Source organism: Haliotis rubra, unplaced genomic scaffold (genome assembly GCF_003918875.1).
Source record: "Haliotis rubra isolate DU_JTF1 unplaced genomic scaffold, ASM391887v1 Scf365, whole genome shotgun sequence".
NCBI classification, from domain to species: domain Eukaryota; kingdom Metazoa; phylum Mollusca; class Gastropoda; order Lepetellida; family Haliotidae; genus Haliotis; species Haliotis rubra.
This window is the reverse complement of record NW_025767041.1, coordinates 269,491-288,990: the sequence shown is the minus strand read 5'-3', so window position 1 is coordinate 288,990 and position 19,500 is coordinate 269,491. Positions and strand designations below refer to the sequence as shown.

Below are 19,500 nucleotides of genomic sequence, written 5' to 3'. Positions count from 1 at the left end.
GTATTGACGTACACCCTGTGATGCCTGAACACAATTTCTGTGATTACAGACCAGCTACGAGCTGAAAGCGATCCCGCCAAGTATCCAGCACAAGTTCCACTTCCCCTACTACACAGCCTATATTGAGGTAGGAAACGTTGCCTTCACGTGCCATTGTGCCTGTAAAACAACAATACCCATGCTCTACACATATGTTTACCCTTAAATGAAACTGACGTATAGAGTAGTCTACATCTGAATGTTCCCAGTTGTTGCTCAACCACTACCCTCACTGGGCTAGATTGTCGTCAGCCAAATGGGATTTTAACAATCTGTGAAGGTCAGTACCGAAAAGGTGAAGCGACTGTTATACACAGGGTAAACTATACACAGGTCAGTGCTGTATTGTTTAGGACTTTGTTAAACACAGGGTACACTATACAGAGGTCAGTGCTGTATTGTTTAGGCCATTTTTATACACGGGGTATACTATACAGAGGTAAGTACTGTATTGTTTAGGACTTGTTAAACACAGGGTAAACTATACAGAGGACAGTGCTGTATTGTTTAGGCGATTTTTATACACAGGGTAAACTATACAGAGGTCAGTACTGTATTGTTTAGGACTTTGTTATTCACAGGGTAAACTATACAGAGGTGAGTCTTTTATGGTGTAAATGATTGCTATACACAGGGTAAACTATACAGAGGTCAGTACTGTATAGTTTAAGGCGATTGTATTACACAGGGTAAACTATACAGAGGTGAGTCTTGTATGGTGTAGGCGCCTGTTATACACAGGGTAAACAATACAGGTCAGTGCTGTATGATGTACTATGTTGTCGATTGTTACTCAGATAGTATTACTAAGTATATAGAGGAAAGTATACTGAGTCAAAAAAGAAACTTCACAAAATGTAATTTGAAAAATAATGAATAATTTTTCTCTGATGATACATCTATGTATCCGAAATGGGGATCCCTATCTGTCGACTCTAGAAAAACGTGAGCAAAACCCACTCAAACCCATCCATTCGTGGTGCAAATGACGTTAGTGCCAAATCAGGTTTTGCACGTGCAGTCGATCACGTGATCTTCGCATCGAAGTTTTCTTCATATGCACGTGTTTGCATTGGCCTCAAGAATTGAAAAAACACTTTGAAACCACAGTTCTAACGGTACTTCAAATGCCACGATTGTCAAATGTGCAACGTGAACGTGCCGTTGGCATGTTGCAAGCGGGAAGATCAGTAATGGACGTCGCAAGAGCAATGGGATGCAGCCGTCGTACTGTGTATGACTTGCGAGGTCGTCTACAACAAACTGGCACCACTTCTGATCGCCCAAGGTCAAATCGTCCTACGTCACCAACGTGACAGATTTCTGCCGGCTACACGAACCAAGGCTGAGATGTTTAGAGGTCGACTGTTCTCACAGACCATTCGAAATCGGTTGCGGGCTGCCAATCTCCATTCTAGACGTCCATATCGTGGGCCAATATTGACGCCGTATCATCAACGTCTGCTGTGGGCCCAACGTCACCTCCGAGTGACCCAGAGAGACTGGAATCGAGTCGTCTTTAGCGATGAATCCAAGTTTATCCTCAGATTCGCGGACGGCAGGCATAGAGTCTGGAGACGACGTCGTGAACGGTATGCCCAATGTTGTGTACAGGAAGTCGACAGATTCGGGGGCGGAAGTTGCATGGTGTGGGGTGCTTTCTGTGGGAACAACCGTTCCCGACTTCTTGTCATCCGTGGAAACCTCACAGCTGCTGCTTACCGCGACCAGGTGCTCACCCCTGAACTCGTTCCTTTCATGGCGGCTCATGGCCCGGGTCTACAGTTCCAGCATGATAATGCTCGGCCGCATACCGCGATGTTGACACGAAATTTCCTTCAAAACGCTGGAATCAACGTCATGGACTGGCCATCGAGGTCCCCTAACCTTAATCCAATAGAGCACGTTTGGGATGCACTTGGGAGAAAGCTTCGTGGTCTTAGGAACCAACCTCAGAATTTGCAGGAACTTGGCGCTGCCTTGCAAGACCAATGGCGCAGAATCCCCAACCACGTGTTCACAAGCATCAGGCAGTCGATGAGGAGACGGTGTTTGGCAGTGGTGAATGCGCGGGGCGGCCATACACGATATTGAACTGAGAAATTTCGCATTTTTATTCTTGTGACTTGACATTCTGTATACCCATGTTTTGGAATGGCGGTGTAGCCTAATGGAACTGATTATGGCACTGTCAGTGTATCGAGTACATCACACAGATCTCAGCAATGAAATAATAACAATTTAACCATCTTACCATATCTTGTTCTTTTATAGTGCCCTGAAGAAAGAATGTGAAGTTTCTTTTTTGACTCAGTATATTACAAGGTTAGTCTACTGAAACTATGAGGTGTTCCCGCTGGCACAGGACATGCTTATCCTTGTCGATGACACCTAATTGTCAGTGATCCATTCTTATAACCGTGACTTTTACGCCAAATCGATTCTGTTATAGGCTTATTATTGTTTGGCGATGACGTTTACTATCTACCGCAGGGCTGGGCAACGTACGCTGAATCACTCGGAGAAGAACTTAATCTCTATCAGGACGCCACTACACTGTGAGTACACATATAGTCTCAAGTTTTGTGTTGTTTTTTCTTCTAGTGGTTATCTACCCTATTATAAGCGGGAGATAAACCTAATAACGTTTCACATTGGACCTCGAGGAAGGTACGCTGGAATTAATTAGGGTTGGACCGGTGGGCTTCCAGTATTCTTCGATCTATTGTCAATGTTGATAATGTCCAGAATTCTCATGTCCCTTGCTGAATCCCAGAGTACCACCAATCTAATCAAGGAAGTGGTCTCTGAGTATCAGCGGCAGATTCCTTCTGATCTGGAAGAGGCAGCATTGAACCCGGAACAGAACTTCCAGAACTGGCAGGGGTGGGGGTGGGGGTGGGGTGGGGAAAAAAGGAAGAAATGTACTTAGTGTCCTTTGGTTTACCCTTATTTACAAAGAGTTAGTAAGTGAGTGATGGCCTTTACTGATGTTGTGGGTATACAAAGGGCAATTTTTGTTGTGGTTCATACAAAGGGCAATGGCTAGTACTGGTGTTGTGGTATTTGTCATTTGTCATTTGTCACACCAACGGCGATGGCTAGTACTGGTGTTGTGGTTGATTTGTCACACCAAGGCCAATGGCTCGTACTGGTGTTGTGGTTCATTTGTCACACCAACGGCAATGGCTCGTACTGGTGTTGTGGTTCATTTGTCATTCCTGGTGTTGTGGTTCAGGGCAATGGCTAGTACTGGTGTTTTTCATTTGGTTCATTTGTCACACCAAGGGCAATGGCTCGTACTGGTGTTGTGGTTCATTTGTCACACCAAGGGCAATGGCTAGTACTGGTGTTGTGGTTCATTTGTCACACCAAGGGCAATGGCTCGTACTGGTGTTGTGGTTCATTTGTCACACCAAGGGCAATGGCTCGTACTGGTGTTGTGGTTCATTTGTCACACCATGGACAATAGCTTATACTAGTGATGTCCTGTGCATGCTCTGTTGTTTCAGCATGGGGAGGTACAGTCTAGAGATGGTGCGGGCTTGCAGACTGGTCGTGGATACAGGACTACATTATTATGGGTAGGCTGGAGAGTGTTTTGTGTGCATTTAATAAAAAATGTCGTCATGTATTATATAGTTTGTCGCAGCCGTTAAACGTCTACATCAACGCAAACATTAGGCGAAGCACTGCCTTCTATCAGTAATGTAACATAGTCTTATACTCCTCAACAATCTAGAGAGTACATTGTAGTTTTTGACAAAATCACAGTCAGTGATGGCTTAAAAATCTAAAGCATTGATGCTTCGCAGACTCCTGTTGGTACAGAAAACCCTGCTCTTGGTTCGAATCCATGACTACGCTCCTTAATCTGTCAGCACCTTATTACCAAAGTATTGACGGCAACATATTGTTTTTGTTTTTCCCCCATACCAAGCTGAGTGAAACAACATCCCGTGCTCATATATCATCCCCTCATCTACAGCAGCACTCACTATACATCTCAACTTGATGATTGTCACGAGTATTGAATCCTGTTGCATCAGGTGGAGCCCCGAAGACGCCATTCAGTACATGCTAAACTACACAACACTACCAAGGGTGGATATAACCAAAGAGGTCGACCGATATATCGGGTTGCCAGGCCAGGCATGCGCATACAAGATTGGTGAAATCAAAATCAAAGAGTTGCGGAAGAGGGCACAGGATGCGTTAGGTAAGTACACAACAGGGGGAAAACCTGATGGTGATGGTTTGGAGATGCCGACATAATGCATATTTCACAAACGGTGTGGGAACCTTTGTGCATCAAAACTGCTATTGCACAAGATGTTTGTCACGCGATGATGTTATAACACGTTTCATAGATGTTTGTTCAGCCAATGTTATTACACAGTTTATGAGCATTCGACACGATGCCTTTAAAGCGATGTTGTTATAATAACGTTTGATAGCGTTCGGTTAGATATTTGTCGGGCGATGGTGTTATAGCAACGTTTTATAGCGTTCGACAATATGTTTGTCGGGCGATGATGTTATAACAACGTTTGATAGCGTTCTACAATATGTTTGTCGGGCGATCATGTTATAACAACGTTTTATAGCGTTCGACAAGATGTTTGTCTGGCAATGATGTCATAACAACGTGTTATAGCGTTCGACAAGATGTTTGTCGGGCGATGATGTCCTAACAACGTTTTAAAGCGTTCGACAATATGTTTGTCTGGCAATGATGTTATAACAACGTTTTATAGCGTTCGACAATATGTTTGTCGGGCGATCATGTTATACCAACGTTTTAAAGCGTTCGACAATATGTTTGTCTGGCAATGGTGTTATAACATCGTTTTAGAGCGTTCGACAAGATGTTTGTCTGGCAATGATGTCATAACAACGTGTTATAGCGTTCGACAAGATGTTTGTCGGGCGATGATGTCCTAACAACGTTTTAAAGCGTTCGACAGTATGTTTGTTTTGCGATCATGTTATAACAACGTTTTATAGCGTTCGACAATATGTTTGTTTTGCGATCATGTCATAACAACGTGTTATAGCGTTCGACAAGATGTTTGTCGGGCGATGATGTCCTAACAACGTTTTAAAGCGTTCGACAATATGTTTGTCTGGCAATGATGTTATAACAACGTTTTATAGCGTTCGACAATATGTTTGTCGGGCGATCATGTTATACCAACGTTTTAAAGCGTTCGACAATATGTTTGTCTGGCAATGGTGTTATAACATCGTTTTAGAGCGTTCGACAAGATGTTTGTCTGGCAATGATGTCATAACAACGTGTTATAGCGTTCGACAAGATGTTTGTCGGGCGATGATGTCCTAACAACGTTTTAAAGCGTTCGACAGTATGTTTGTTTTGCGATCATGTTATAACAACGTTTTATAGCGTTCGACAATATGTTTGTTTTGCGATCATGTTATACCAACGTTTTAAAGCGTTCGACAAGATGTTTGTCGGGCGATGATGTCATAACAACGTTTTACAGCGTTCGACAAGATGTTTGTCTGGCAATGATGTTATAACAACGTTTTATAGCGTTCGACAAGATGTTTCTCAGGCGATCATGTTATAACAACGTTTTAAAGCGTTCGACAATATGTTTGTCGGGCAATGGTGTTATAACATCGTTTTAGAGCGTTAGACAAGATGTTTGTCGGGCGATGATGCCATAACAACGTTTTATAGCTTTCGACAAGATGTTTGTCTGGCAATGATGTTATAACAACCTTTTATAGCGTTCGACAAGATGTTTGTCTGGCAATGATGTCATAACAACGTGTTATAGCGTTCGACAAGATGTTTGTCGGGCAATGATGTCCTAACAACGTTTTAAAGCGTTCGACAAGATGTTTGTCGGGCGATCATGTTATAACAACGTTTTATAGCGTTCGACAATATGTTTGTTTTGCGACCATGTTATACCAACGTTTTAAAGCGTTCGACAAGATGTTTGTCTGGCAATGATGTTATAACAACGTTTTATAGCGTTCGACAAGATGTTTGTCGGGCGATGATGTCATAACAACGTTTTATAGCTTTCGACAAGATGTTTGTCGGGCAATGATGTTATAACAACGTTTTATAGCGTTCGACAAGATGTTTGTCTTGCGATCATGTTATACCAACGTTTTAAAGCATTCGACAATATGTTTGTCTGGCAATGGTGTTATAACATCGTTTTAGAGCGTTCGACAAGATGTTTGTCGGGCGATGATGCCATAACAATTTTTTATAGCGTTCGACAAGATGTTTGTCTGGCAATGATGTTATAACAACGTTTTATAGCGTTCGACAAGATGTTTGTCTGGCAATGATGTTATAACAACGTGTTATAGCGTTCGACAATATGTTTGTCGGGCGATGATGTCCTAACAACGTTTTAAAGCGTTCGACAAGATGTTTGTCGGGCGATCATGTTATAACAACGTTTTATAGCGTTCGACAAGATGTTTGTTTTGCGATCATGTTATACCAACGTTTTAAAGCGTTTGACAAGATGTTTGTCGGGCGATGATGTCATAACAACGTTTTAAAGCGTTCGACAAGATGTTTGTCTGGCAATGATGTTATAACAACGTTTTATAGCGTTCGACAAGATGTTTGTCGGGCGATGATGTCATACCAACGTTTTACAGCTTTCGACAAGATGTTTGTCTGGCAATGATGTTATAACAACGTTTTATAGCGTTCGACAATATGTTTGTCTTGCGATCATGTTATACCAACGTTTTAAAGCGTTCGACAAGATGTTTGTCGGGCGATCATGTTATACCAACGTTTTGAAGCGTTCAACAATATGTTTGTCTGGCAATGGTGTTATAACATCGTTTTACAGCGTTCGACAAGATGTTTGTCTGGCGATGATGTCATAACAACGTTTTATAGCGTTCGACAAGATGTTTGTCTGGCAATGATGTTATAACAACGTTTTATAGCGTTCGACAAGATGTTTGTCTGGCGATCATGTTATACCAACGTTTTAAAGCGTTCGACAAGATGTTTGTCTGGCAATGATGTCATAACAACGTGTTATAGCGTTCGACAAGATGTTTGTCGGGCGATGATGTCCTTACAACGTTTTAAAGCGTTCGACAAGATGTTTGTCGGGCGATGATGTCATAACAACGTTTTACAGCGTTCGACAAGATGTTTGTCTGGCAATGATGTTATAACAACGTTTTATAGCGTTCGACAAGATGTTTGTCGGGCGATGATGTCATAACAACGTTTTATAGCTTTCGACAAGATGTTTGTCTGGCAATGATGTTATAACAACGTTTTATAGCGTTCGACAATATGTTTGTCTTGCGATCATGTTATACCAACGTTTGAAAGCATTCGACAAGATGTTTGTCGGGCAATGGTGTTATAACATCGTTTTAGAGCGTTCGACAAGATGTTTGTCGGGCGATGGTGTTATAACATCGTTTTACAGCGTTCGACAAGATGTTTGTCTGGCAATCATGTTATAACAACGTTTTATAGCGTTCGACAAGATATTTGTCTGGCAATGATGTCATAACAACGTGTTATAGCGTTCGACAAGATGTTTGTCGGGCGATGATGTCCTAACAATGTTTTAAAGCGTTCGACAAGATGTTTGTCGGGCGATCATGTTATAACAACGTTTTATAGCGTTCGACAATATGTTTGTTTTGCGATCATGTTATACCAACGTTTTAAAGCGTTCGACAAGATGTTTGTCGGGCGATGATGTCATAACAACGTTTTACAGCGTTCGACAAGATGTTGATCTGGCAATGATGTTATAACAACGTTTTATAGCGTTCAACAAGATGTTTGTCGGGCGATGATGTCATAACAACGTTTTATAGCTTTCGACAAGATGTTTGTCTGGCAATGATGTTATAACAACGTTTTATAGCGTTCGACAATATGTTTGTGTTGCGATCATGTTATACCAACGTTTTAAAGCGTTCGACAATATGTTTGTCGGGCGATCATGTTATACCAACGTTTTAAAGCGTTCGACAATATGTTTGTCTGGCAATGGTGTTATAACATCGTTTTAGAGCGTTCGACAAGATGTTTGTCGGGCGATGATGTCATAACAACGTTTTATAGCGTTCGACAAGATGTTGGTCTGGCAATGATGTTATAACAACGTTTTATAGCGTTCAACAAGATGTTTGTCGGGCGATGATGTCATAACAACGTTTTATAGCTTTCGACAAGATGTTTGTCTGGCAATGATGTTATAACAACGTTTTATAGCGTTCGACAATATGTTTGTGTTGCGATCATGTTATACCAACGTTTTAAAGCGTTCGACAATATGTTTGTCGGGCGATCATGTTATACCAACGTTTTAAAGCGTTCGACAATATGTTTGTCTGGCAATTGTGTTATAACATCGTTTTAGAGCGTTCGACAAGATGTTTGTCTGGCGATGATGTCATAACAACGTTTTATAGCGTTCGACAAGATTTTTGTCTGGCAATGATGTTATACCAACGTTTTAAAGCATTCGACAATATGTTTGTCTGGCAATGGTGTTATAACATCGTTTTGGAGCGTTCGACAAGATGTTTGTCGGGCGATGATGCCATAACAACGTTTTATAGCGTTCGACAAGATGTTTGTCTGGCAATGATGTTATAACAACGTTTTATAGCGTTCGACAAGATGTTTGTCTTGCAATGATGTCATAACAACGTGTTATAGCGTTCGACAAGATGTTTGTCGGGCGATGATGTCCTAACAACGTTGTAAAGCGTTCGACAAGATGTTTGTCGGGCGATCATGTTATAACAACGTTTTATAGCATTCGACAAGATGTTTGTTTTGCGATCATGTTATACCAACGTTTAAAGCGTTCGACAAGATGTTTGTCGGGCGATGATGTCATGACAACGTTTTACAGCGTTCGACAAGATGTTTTTCTGGCAATGATGTTATAACAACGTTTTATAGCGTTCGACAAGATGTTTGTCTGGCAATGATGTTATAACAACGTTTTATAGCGTTCGACAATATGTTTGTCTTGCGATCATGTTATATTAACGTTTTAAAGCGTTCGACAATATGTTTGTCGGGCGATCATGTTATACCAACGTTTTAAAGCGTTCGACAATATGTTTGTCTGGCAATGGTGTTATAACATCGTTTTAGAGCGTTCGACTAGATGTTTGTCGGGCAATTATGTTATAACAACGTTTTATAGCGTTCGACAAGATGTTTGTCTGGCAATGATGTCATAACAACGTGTTATAGCGTTCGACAAGATCTTTGTCGGGCGATGATGTCCTAACAACGTTTTAAAGCGTTCGACAAGATGTTTGTCGGGCGATCATGTTATACCAACGTTTTAAAGCGTTCGGCAAGATGTTTGTTTTGCGATCATGTTATACCAACGTTTTAAAGCGTTCGACAAGATGTTTGTCGGGCGATGATGTCATAACAACGTTTTACAGCGTTCGTCAAGATGTTTGTCTGGCAATGATGTTATAACAACGTTTTATAGCGTTCGACAAGATGTTTGTCTGGCAATGATGTTATAACAACGTTTTATAGCGTTCGACAAGATGTTTGTCTTGCGATCATGTTATATTAATGTTTTAAAGCGTTCGACAATATGTTTGTCGGGCGATCATGTTATACCAACGTTTTAAAGCGTTCGACAAGATGTTTGTCTGGCAATGGTGTTATAACATCGTTTTAGAGCGTTCGACAAGATGTTTGTCGGGCGATGATGTCCTTACAACGTTTTAAAGCGTTCGACAAGATGTTTGTCGGGCGATGATGTCATAACAACGTTTTACAGCGTTCGACAAGATGTTTGTCTGGCAATGATGTTATAACAACGTTTTATAGCGTTCGACAAGATGTTTGTCGGGCGATGATGTCATAACAACGTTTTATAGCTTTCGACAAGATGTTTGTCTGGCAATGATGTTATAACAACGTTTTATAGCGTTCGACAATATGTTTGTCTTGCGATCATGTTATACCAACGTTTGAAAGCATTCGACAAGATGTTTGTCGGGCAATGGTGTTATAACATCGTTTTAGAGCGTTCGACAAGATGTTTGTCGGGCGATGATGCCATAAAAACGTTTTATAGCGTTCGACAAGATGTTTGTTTGGCAATCATGTTATAACAACGTTTTATAGCGTTCGACAAGATATTTGTCTGGCAATGATGTCATAACAACGTGTTATAGCGTTCGACAAGATGTTTGTCGGGCGATGATGTCCTAACAATGTTTTAAAGCGTTCGACAAGATGTTTGTCGGGCGATCATGTTATAACAACCTTTTATAGCGTTCGACAATATGTTTGTTTTGCGATCATGTTATAACAACGTTTTAAAGCGTTCGACAAGATGTTTGTCGGGCGATGATGTCATAACAACGTTTTACAGCGTTCGACAAGATGTTGGTCTGGCAATGATGTTATAACAACGTTTTATAGCGTTCAACAAGATGTTTGTCGGGCGATGATGTCATAACAACGTTTTATAGCTTTCGACAAGATGTTTGTCTGGCAATGATGCTATAACAACGTTTTATAGCGTTCGACAATATGTTTGTGTTGCGATCATGTTATACCAACGTTTTAAAGCGTTCGACAATATGTTTGTCGGGCGATCATGTTATACCAACGTTTTAAAGCGTTCGACAATATGTTTGTCTGGCAATGGTGTTATAACATCGTTTTAGAGCGTTCGACAAGATGTTTGTCGGGCGATGATGTCATAACAACGTTTTATAGCGTTCGACAAGATGTTGGTCTGGCAATGATGTCCTAACAACGTTTTATAGCGTTCAACAAGATGTATGTCGGGCGATGATGTCATAACAACGTTTTATAGCTTTCGACAAGATGTTTGTCTGGCAATGATGTTATAACAACGTTTTATAGCGTTCGACAATATGTTTGTGTTGCGATCATGTTATACCAACGTTTTAAAGCGTTCGACAATATGTTTGTCGGGCGATCATGTTATACCAACGTTTTAAAGCGTTCGACAATATGTTTGTCTGGCAATGGTGTTATAACATCGTTTTAGAGCGTTCGACAAGATGTTTGTCTGGCGATGATGTCATAACAACGTTTTATAGCGTTCGACAAGATTTTTGTCTGGCAATGATGTTATACCAACGTTTTAAAGCATTCGACAATATGTTTGTCTGGCAATGGTGTTATAACATCGTTTTGGAGCGTTCGACAAGATGTTTGTCGGGCGATGATGCCATAACAACGTTTTATAGCGTTCGACAAGATGTTTGTCTGGCAATGATGTTATAACAACGTTTTATAGCGTTCGACAAGATGTTTGTCTTGCAATGATGTCATAACAACGTGTTATAGCGTTCGACAAGATGTTTGTCGGGCGATGATGTCCTAACAACGTTGTAAAGCGTTCGACAAGATGTTTGTCGGGCGATCATGTTATAACAACGTTTTATAGCATTCGACAAGATGTTTGTTTTGCGATCATGTTATACCAACGTTTAAAGCGTTCGACAAGATGTTTGTCGGGCGATGATGTCATGACAACGTTTTACAGCGTTCGACAAGATGTTTTTCTGGCAATGATGTTATAACAACGTTTTATAGCGTTCGACAAGATGTTTGTCTGGCAATGATGTTATAACAACGTTTTATAGCGTTCGACAATATGTTTGTCTTGCGATCATGTTATATTAACGTTTTAAAGCGTTCGACAATATGTTTGTCGGGCGATCATGTTATACCAACGTTTTAAAGCGTTCGACAATATGTTTGTCTGGCAATGGTGTTATAACATCGTTTTAGAGCGTTCGACTAGATGTTTGTCGGGCAATTATGTTATAACAACGTTTTATAGCGTTCGACAAGATGTTTGTCGGGCAATGATGTCATAACAACGTGTTATAGCGTTCGACAAGATCTTTGTCGGGCGATGATGTCCTAACAACGTTTTAAAGCGTTCGACAAGATGTTTGTCGGGCGATCATGTTATACCAACGTTTTAAAGCGTTCGGCAAGATGTTTGTTTTGCGATCATGTTATACCAACGTTTTAAAGCGTTCGACAAGATGTTTGTCGGGCGATGATGTCATAACAACGTTTTTACAGCGTTCGTCAAGATGTTTGTCTGGCAATGATGTTATAACAACGTTTTATAGCGTTCGACAAGATGTTTGTCTGGCAATGATGTTATAACAACGTTTTATAGCGTTCGACAAGATGTTTGTCTTGCGATCATGTTATATTAATGTTTTAAAGCGTTCGACAATATGTTTGTCGGGCGATCATGTTATACCAACGTTTTAAAGCGTTCGACAAGATGTTTGTCTGGCAATGGTGTTATAACATCGTTTTAGAGCGTTCGACAAGATGTTTGTCGGGCGATGATGTCCTTACAACGTTTTAAAGCGTTCGACAAGATGTTTGTCGGGCGATGATGTCATAACAACGTTTTACAGCGTTCGACAAGATGTTTGTCTGGCAATGATGTTATAACAACGTTTTATAGCGTTCGACAAGATGTTTGTCGGGCGATGATGTCATAACAACGTTTTATAGCTTTCGACAAGATGTTTGTCTGGCAATGATGTTATAACAACGTTTTATAGCGTTCGACAATATGTTTGTCTTGCGATCATGTTATACCAACGTTTGAAAGCATTCGACAAGATGTTTGTCGGGCAATGGTGTTATAACATCGTTTTAGAGCGTTCGACAAGATGTTTGTCGGGCGATGATGCCATAAAAACGTTTTATAGCGTTCGACAAGATGTTTGTCTGGCAATCATGTTATAATATATAACAAGTTTTATGGATAACAACTTCTTTATTTTCGTGAGTGCGACGTTTCGATACAGATTCTTGTACCGTTGTCAAGCAAGAGTGATACATGAAGTGTAGGAGCTGCATATATATACTGTATATAACAATGAAACAACATAATAGACAAGGGAAACAACATAATTGCCATGATTGGCTAAGCAGTAAGCTGATGAAGCCAGTAAGTACATAAAGGATAGTGAGAGGAAGCCAGAGATGTAGTTACAATGAGATGTTTATACAATGGATGCGATGTTTATACAATAGACTGGGCTTGGTGGAGGAGTGGATCATAAGCAGATGGAATGAAGTATCCTTGGTCACGGTTGATGGTAGGCTTGTGCCGTTTGATGTGAATGGCTTCTGTGAGCTTGCGTTTAGTGAAGTCCGTTTGGTTGTTGGCGAGAATGGTAATGTCGGACCACTCTATTTGATGATTGGGGTTGGCTTTGATGTGGTCAGAGATAGCTGATTTGGTGTCGGAATTAGCAACAGAGGTGCGATGTTCTTTGACTCGGGTGTTGATGGGTCGGGATGTTTCACCTATGTAGCATTGTCCACAATCACAGTCTATTTTGTAAATAACACATTTCGGGTTGTTGTTGTTGACGGTGGGTTGTTTTCTTCCGTTGGCATGGAGGAGGTTGTTGAGGCTGGAGGACGCTGAGAAGGTAGTGTCTATTCCTGCCTGTTGTTTCCAGGAGTCGGCTGATTTGGTGTGATGGTTTACCAATGTAGGGAATGGATATCTTGATGGGGGCTGATTCTAGTTTAGACCTTTTGGCAGGAGGTGAAAGCGTTGCTTCGATGGTTCTGTTGACTATTTCAGGTGGGTAGTGGTTGCGTTCCACAAAGACTTTCCTCAGGTGTTCAATTTCTTCCTGTAGGTTTGTTGAGCAGATGTTTTTGGCTCTTCTGGTCAATGTAGAGATGACGCCGGTCTTGACTTTAGGTGGGTGGTTGGAGTTGTAGTGGCTGTATTGATCCGTATGAGTTGGTTTTCTGTACACGGAGGTCTGGAGTTGGTTGCAGGAGGTGCGGGACACAAGGACATCAAGGAAAGGTAGTTGGTTGTTCTGCTCTGTTTCAATGGTGAATTCGATGCGGGGATGTTGGCTGTTGAGATGGGCGCGGAGCTGCTTTGGATCTTGCTGAGGTTGGAGGACGACGAAGGTGTCATCCACTTTGCGGTACCAGCAGGACGGTTTGAAGGGTGCAGTATATATATGCAGCTCCTACACTTCATGTATCACTCTTGCTTGACAACGGTACAAGAATCTGTATCGAAACGTCGCACTCACGAAAATAAAGAAGTTGTTATCCATAAAACTTGTTATATATTGTACGTCTCAACTTCTAAAATGCCACTCAAACAAGTAATCATGTTATAACAACGTTTTATAGCGTTCGACAAGATATTTGTCTGGCAATGATGTCATAACAACGTGTTATAGCGTTCGACAAGATGTTTGTCGGGCGATGATGTCCTAACAATGTTTTAAAGCGTTCGACAAGATGTTTGTCGGGCGATCATGTTATAACAACCTTTTATAGCGTTCGACAATATGTTTGTTTTGCGATCATGTTATACCAACGTTTTAAAGCGTTCGACAAGATGTTTGTCGGGCGATGATGTCATAACAACGTTTTACAGCGTTCGACAAGATGTTTGTCTGGCAATGATGTTATAACAACGTTTTATAGCGTTCAACAAGATGTTTGTCGGGCGATGATGTCATAACAACGTTTTATAGCTTTCGACAAGATGTTTGTCTGGCAATGATGTTATAACAACGTTTTATAGCGTTCGACAATATGTTTGTCTTGCGATCATGTTATACCAACGTTTTAAAGCGTTCGACAATATGTTTGTCGGGCGATCATGTTATACCAACGTTTTAAAGCGTTCGACAATATGTTTGTCGGGCAATGGTGTTATAACATCGTTTTAGAGCGTTCGACAAGATGTTTGTCGGGCGATGATGTCATAACAACGTTTTATAGCGTTCGACAAGATGTTTGTCTGGCAATGATGTTATAACAACGTTTTATAGCGTTCAACAAGATGTATGTCGGGCGATGATGTCATAACAACGTTTTATAGCTTTCGACAAGATGTTTGTCTGGCAATGATGTTATAACAACGTTTTATAGCGTTCGACAATATGTTTGTGTTGCGATCATGTTATACCAACGTTTTAAAGCGTTCGACAATATGTTTGTCGGGCGATCATGTTATACCAACGTTTTAAAGCGTTCGACAATATGATTTGTCTGGCAATGGTGTTATAACATCGTTTTAGAGCGTTCGACAAGATGTTTGTCTGGCGATGATGTCATAACAACGTTTTATAGCGTTCGACAAGATGTTTGTCTGGCAATGATGTTATACCAACGTTTTAAAGCATTCGACAATATGTTTGTCTGGCAATGGTGTTATAACATCGTTTTGGAGCGTTCGACAAGATGTTTGTCGGGCGATGATGCCATAACAACGTTTTATAGCGTTCGACAAGATGTTTGTCTGGCAATGATGTTATAACAACGTTTTATAGCGTTCGACAAGATGTTTGTCTTGCAATGATGTCATAACAACGTGTTATAGCGTTCGACAAGATGTTTGTCGGGCGATGATGTCCCTAACAACGTTGTAAAGCGTTCGACAAGATGTTTGTCGGGCGATCATGTTATAACAACGTTTTATAGCATTCGACAAGATGTTTGTTTTGCGATCATGTTATACCAACGTTTAAAGCGTTCGACAAGATGTTTGTCGGGCGATGATGTCATGACAACGTTTTACAGCGTTCGACAAGATGTTTGTCTGGCAATGATGTTATAACAACGTTTTATAGCGTTCGACAAGATGTTTGTCTGGCAATGATGTTATAACAACGTTTTATAGCGTTCGACAATATGTTTGTCTTGCGATCATGTTATATTAACGTTTTAAAGCGTTCGACAATATGTTTGTCGGGCGATCATGTTATACCAACGTTTTAAAGCGTTCGACAATATGTTTGTCGGGCAATGGTGTTATAACATCGTTTTAGAGCGTTCGACAAGATGTTTGTCTGGCAATGATGTTATAACAACGTTTTATAGCGTTCGACAAGATGTTTGTCTGGCAATGATGTCATAACAACGTTTTATAGCGTTCGACAAGATGTTTGTCGGGCAATGATGTTATAACAACGTTTTAAAGCGTTCGACAAGATGTTTGTCGGGCGATCATGTTATACCAACGTTTTAAAGCGTTCGACAAGATGTTTGTTTTGCGATCATGTTATACCAACGTTTTAAAGCGTTCGACAAGATGTTTGTCGGGCGATGATGTCATAACAACGTTTTACAGCGTTCGACAAGATGTTTGTCTGGCAATGATGTTATAACAACGTTTTATAGCGTTCGACAAGATGTTTGTCTGGCAATGATGTTATAACAACGTTTTATGGCGTTCGACAAGATGTTTGTCTTGCGATCATGTTATATTAATGTTTTAAAGCGTTCGACAATATGTTTGTCGGGCGATCATGTTATACCAACGTTTTAAAGCGTTCGACAAGATGTTTGTCTGGCAATGGTGTTATAACATCGTTTTAGAGCGTTCGACTAGATGTTTGTCTGGCAATTATGTTATAACAACGTTTTATAGCGTTCGACAAGATGTTTGTCTGGCAATGATGTCATAACAACGTGTTATAGCGTTCGACAAGATCTTTGTCGGGCGATGATGTCCTAACAACGTTTTAAAGCGTTCGACAAGATGTTTGTCAGGCGATCATGTTATAACAACGTTTTAAAAGCGTTCGACAAGATGTTTGTCTTGCGATCATGTTATACCAACGTTTTAAAGCGTTCGACAATATAAATGCATAACAACGTTTTACGAACAAGATGTTTGTCTGGCAATGATGTTATAACAACGTTTTATAGCGTTCGACAAGATGTTTGTCGGGCGATGATGTCATAACATCGTTTTATAGCTTTCGACAAGATGTTTGTCGGGCGATGATGCCATAACAACGTTTTATAGCGTTCGACAAGATGTTTGTCTGGCAATGATGTCATAACAACGTGTTATAGCGTTCGACAAGATGTTTGTCGGGCGATGATGTCCTAACAACGTTTTATAGTTTTCGTGAAGATGTTTGTCTGGCAATGATGTTATAACAACGTTTTATAGCGTTCGACAAGATGTTTGTCTTGCGATCATGTTATACCAACGTTTTACAGCGTTCGACAAGATGTTTGTCGGGCGATGATGTTATAACAACGTTTTATAGCGTTCGACAATATGTTTGTCGTGCGATCATGTTATACCAACGTTTTAAAGCTCTCGACAAGATGTTTGTCGGGCGATGATGTCATAACAACGTTTTACATCGTGCGACAAGATGTTTGTCTGGCAATGATGTTATAACAACGTTTTATAGCGTTATCTGTAAGCCATGTTATAACATAAACAGGAACATAAACGGAACTATGGAGGACATATGACACAAGTATATACGGTTATTGATTCCAGGTGAGCAGTTTGACATCCGAGACTTCCACTCCGTGGTGCTGGAGAACGGCCCTGTGCCACTCACCATCCTGGAGGAGATCGTGGACGACTGGATCCTAAACTACAACAGTAGTTCCACCACTGCTTACAAGTCTCCCACAGCGGAGGAGGCGAACACAGATGCCGCCTATACTCAACACGTCTCTTTTCTTATGGCTCTGTGTCTCACCACACTCAGTCTCACATCTCAGTGGCTGAGTTGAGTAAAAACATAAATATAGATTCCCACTGTCTCAAGCGACCTTGTGAAACCACATATTACCATAAATCTAAAATATACCGTATAGCACGAGCCATGTTGGAATAACTTCATCTCATCCTGGTGGTATTAAATATTACGATAATGGTGCTATTTGGACATCTGGTGGTTGAGTGCTCCAGGGGTACGCCGTCATTCTGCTTAGAGATCCACACGGATATCTTGACTCTTCAACTTATCATCAATGCAAACAGTGACAGTAGTCTGTGTACGGTCACATATTGCTGGACTCATCCACCTGTATCCATATTGATCCCCATAATGCCCCATTTATCCACATGATGCCAACATGAGGATATTGTCTCTGTCTCTAACCTAATCAGAACCATCACGACACCATTGTGGAAACTAACCTTATCCACATTAATTTACATAGCTTCGTCTATGGCTCCGTTTCACCCAGTTAAAGGTTTGATCTATTCAGGGAGCGATCTTAATCTCAAGACAATTTGGACTCCGGGAGTGTTCGAGCAGTCTTCGGATATCCGATGTGTATGAATAAAAAACATTTATGCCAATCATGAAAATTTTATTCATCATTATCGAAATTGAAAGAGAATCAATGATCTGATGTTAATGAAAACCTTCCAGAACTGTTTCAGAGAACTTTTTGACGATGCTATGAGAGAGTTACGTGAGACCTCTTGTCCAATATACTTTTAATTAATATTTTTGTTTACAACGTTCTGTTGTCATTTTAGTTTTTCTTCCAATGCGGATTTTGTTTCTGGGTGTATATTTTACCTGAATAAGTATGATTGTTTCTGGTCACAGCGCTGTGTTTTTCTTGGCATTGTACACCGTGTTTGTGATTTGAGTTATTATACAGGTCTGTGTGTGTAGTGCGAGAAGTTTTAATCAACCTTGAGTAGATAGCTGTTAAAGGAGCCTGCAAGAGTGTTACGTACTTCTCAATATAATAGTAAAACGTACACAGGTATCCTTACCTAGGCGTTCATTACGAATATTCCTCTACTAATGTTAAGTCATTACTTAACTCAATGGCACTATTTGCTTTGTTCGGATTTCCACATGTCTGCAGGGATAGTTTCCAGATTCAAGAACGCAGCGCGTGCATAAATAAAGTTTTTCAGCTGTAATAAATACTTGCCATCCGTGAAAGAGACATGGCCAGTTTGTTCAGCTCCCTATCATTACATCGCATTTTAGACTACTTTCATCTGGAGTTCTTGAAAGGCATATAGAAGGTGGACGAACATGAATACATGACTCGTTTTTTATGAATAACAACTTCTTTATGCGACGTTTCAGAGCTAATTCCTGCTCCTTCATCAGGTGATTCTTGAAGGAGCAAGAATGTAGAGAACTTGATCACTGTCACTGAATAGCCCAAGAGCGTCATCACCATCATCATCACAACACAGTATGAAGATTAACAACATAAGTTTATTCAAAAGGTTATTACAACACACACACACATATTCACACATGAAACATCCATCTTCACACTCACCGTACACGCCATGCATAACACCTGCACGGACATATGCCCGGAAGTAAACAAATCTCAGGCTGGGTGGGAATAATAGAAGACGCTATCCAATCAAACACTCGCTCTACTATTTGGTGCTGGTCTGTAGCCTGAGATTTGTTTACTTCATATGTCAGGCATATGTCCTGACATCGTGCGAGTATGGACGGCAAAATTATTGAAAGCTTTAATGGGAATAAAATCACCAGGTTTGCGATACCCAAGGTACTTTACAGAGGTCAACTGAGTATACATTGTGCAGGTTATTCAGCGGTCAAAGCGATGGAAGCGTTTGTCAGACCGAAACAGAGCCGTGCCGAGCCGGG

At 40.7% G+C, this 19,500-nt stretch overlaps 1 protein-coding gene across 1 annotated transcript in view; it reads left to right on the top strand.

Moving 5' to 3' along the window:
* The window catches only part of LOC124285646, a 46,536-nt gene extending 28,081 nt beyond the window's left edge, over window positions 1-18,455 (top strand). Inside the window, exons 14-18 of the mRNA XM_046721907.1 lie at window positions 50-127; window positions 2,533-2,597; window positions 3,552-3,623; window positions 4,089-4,258; window positions 17,385-18,455. Coding sequence (XP_046577863.1) covers window positions 50-127; window positions 2,533-2,597; window positions 3,552-3,623; window positions 4,089-4,258; window positions 17,385-17,626 — 627 coding nt within the window. The 3' untranslated portion in view covers window positions 17,627-18,455. The remainder of the gene's footprint in view (window positions 1-49; window positions 128-2,532; window positions 2,598-3,551; window positions 3,624-4,088; window positions 4,259-17,384) is intronic.
* The last annotated feature ends 1,045 nt before the right edge of the window (window positions 18,456-19,500 follow it).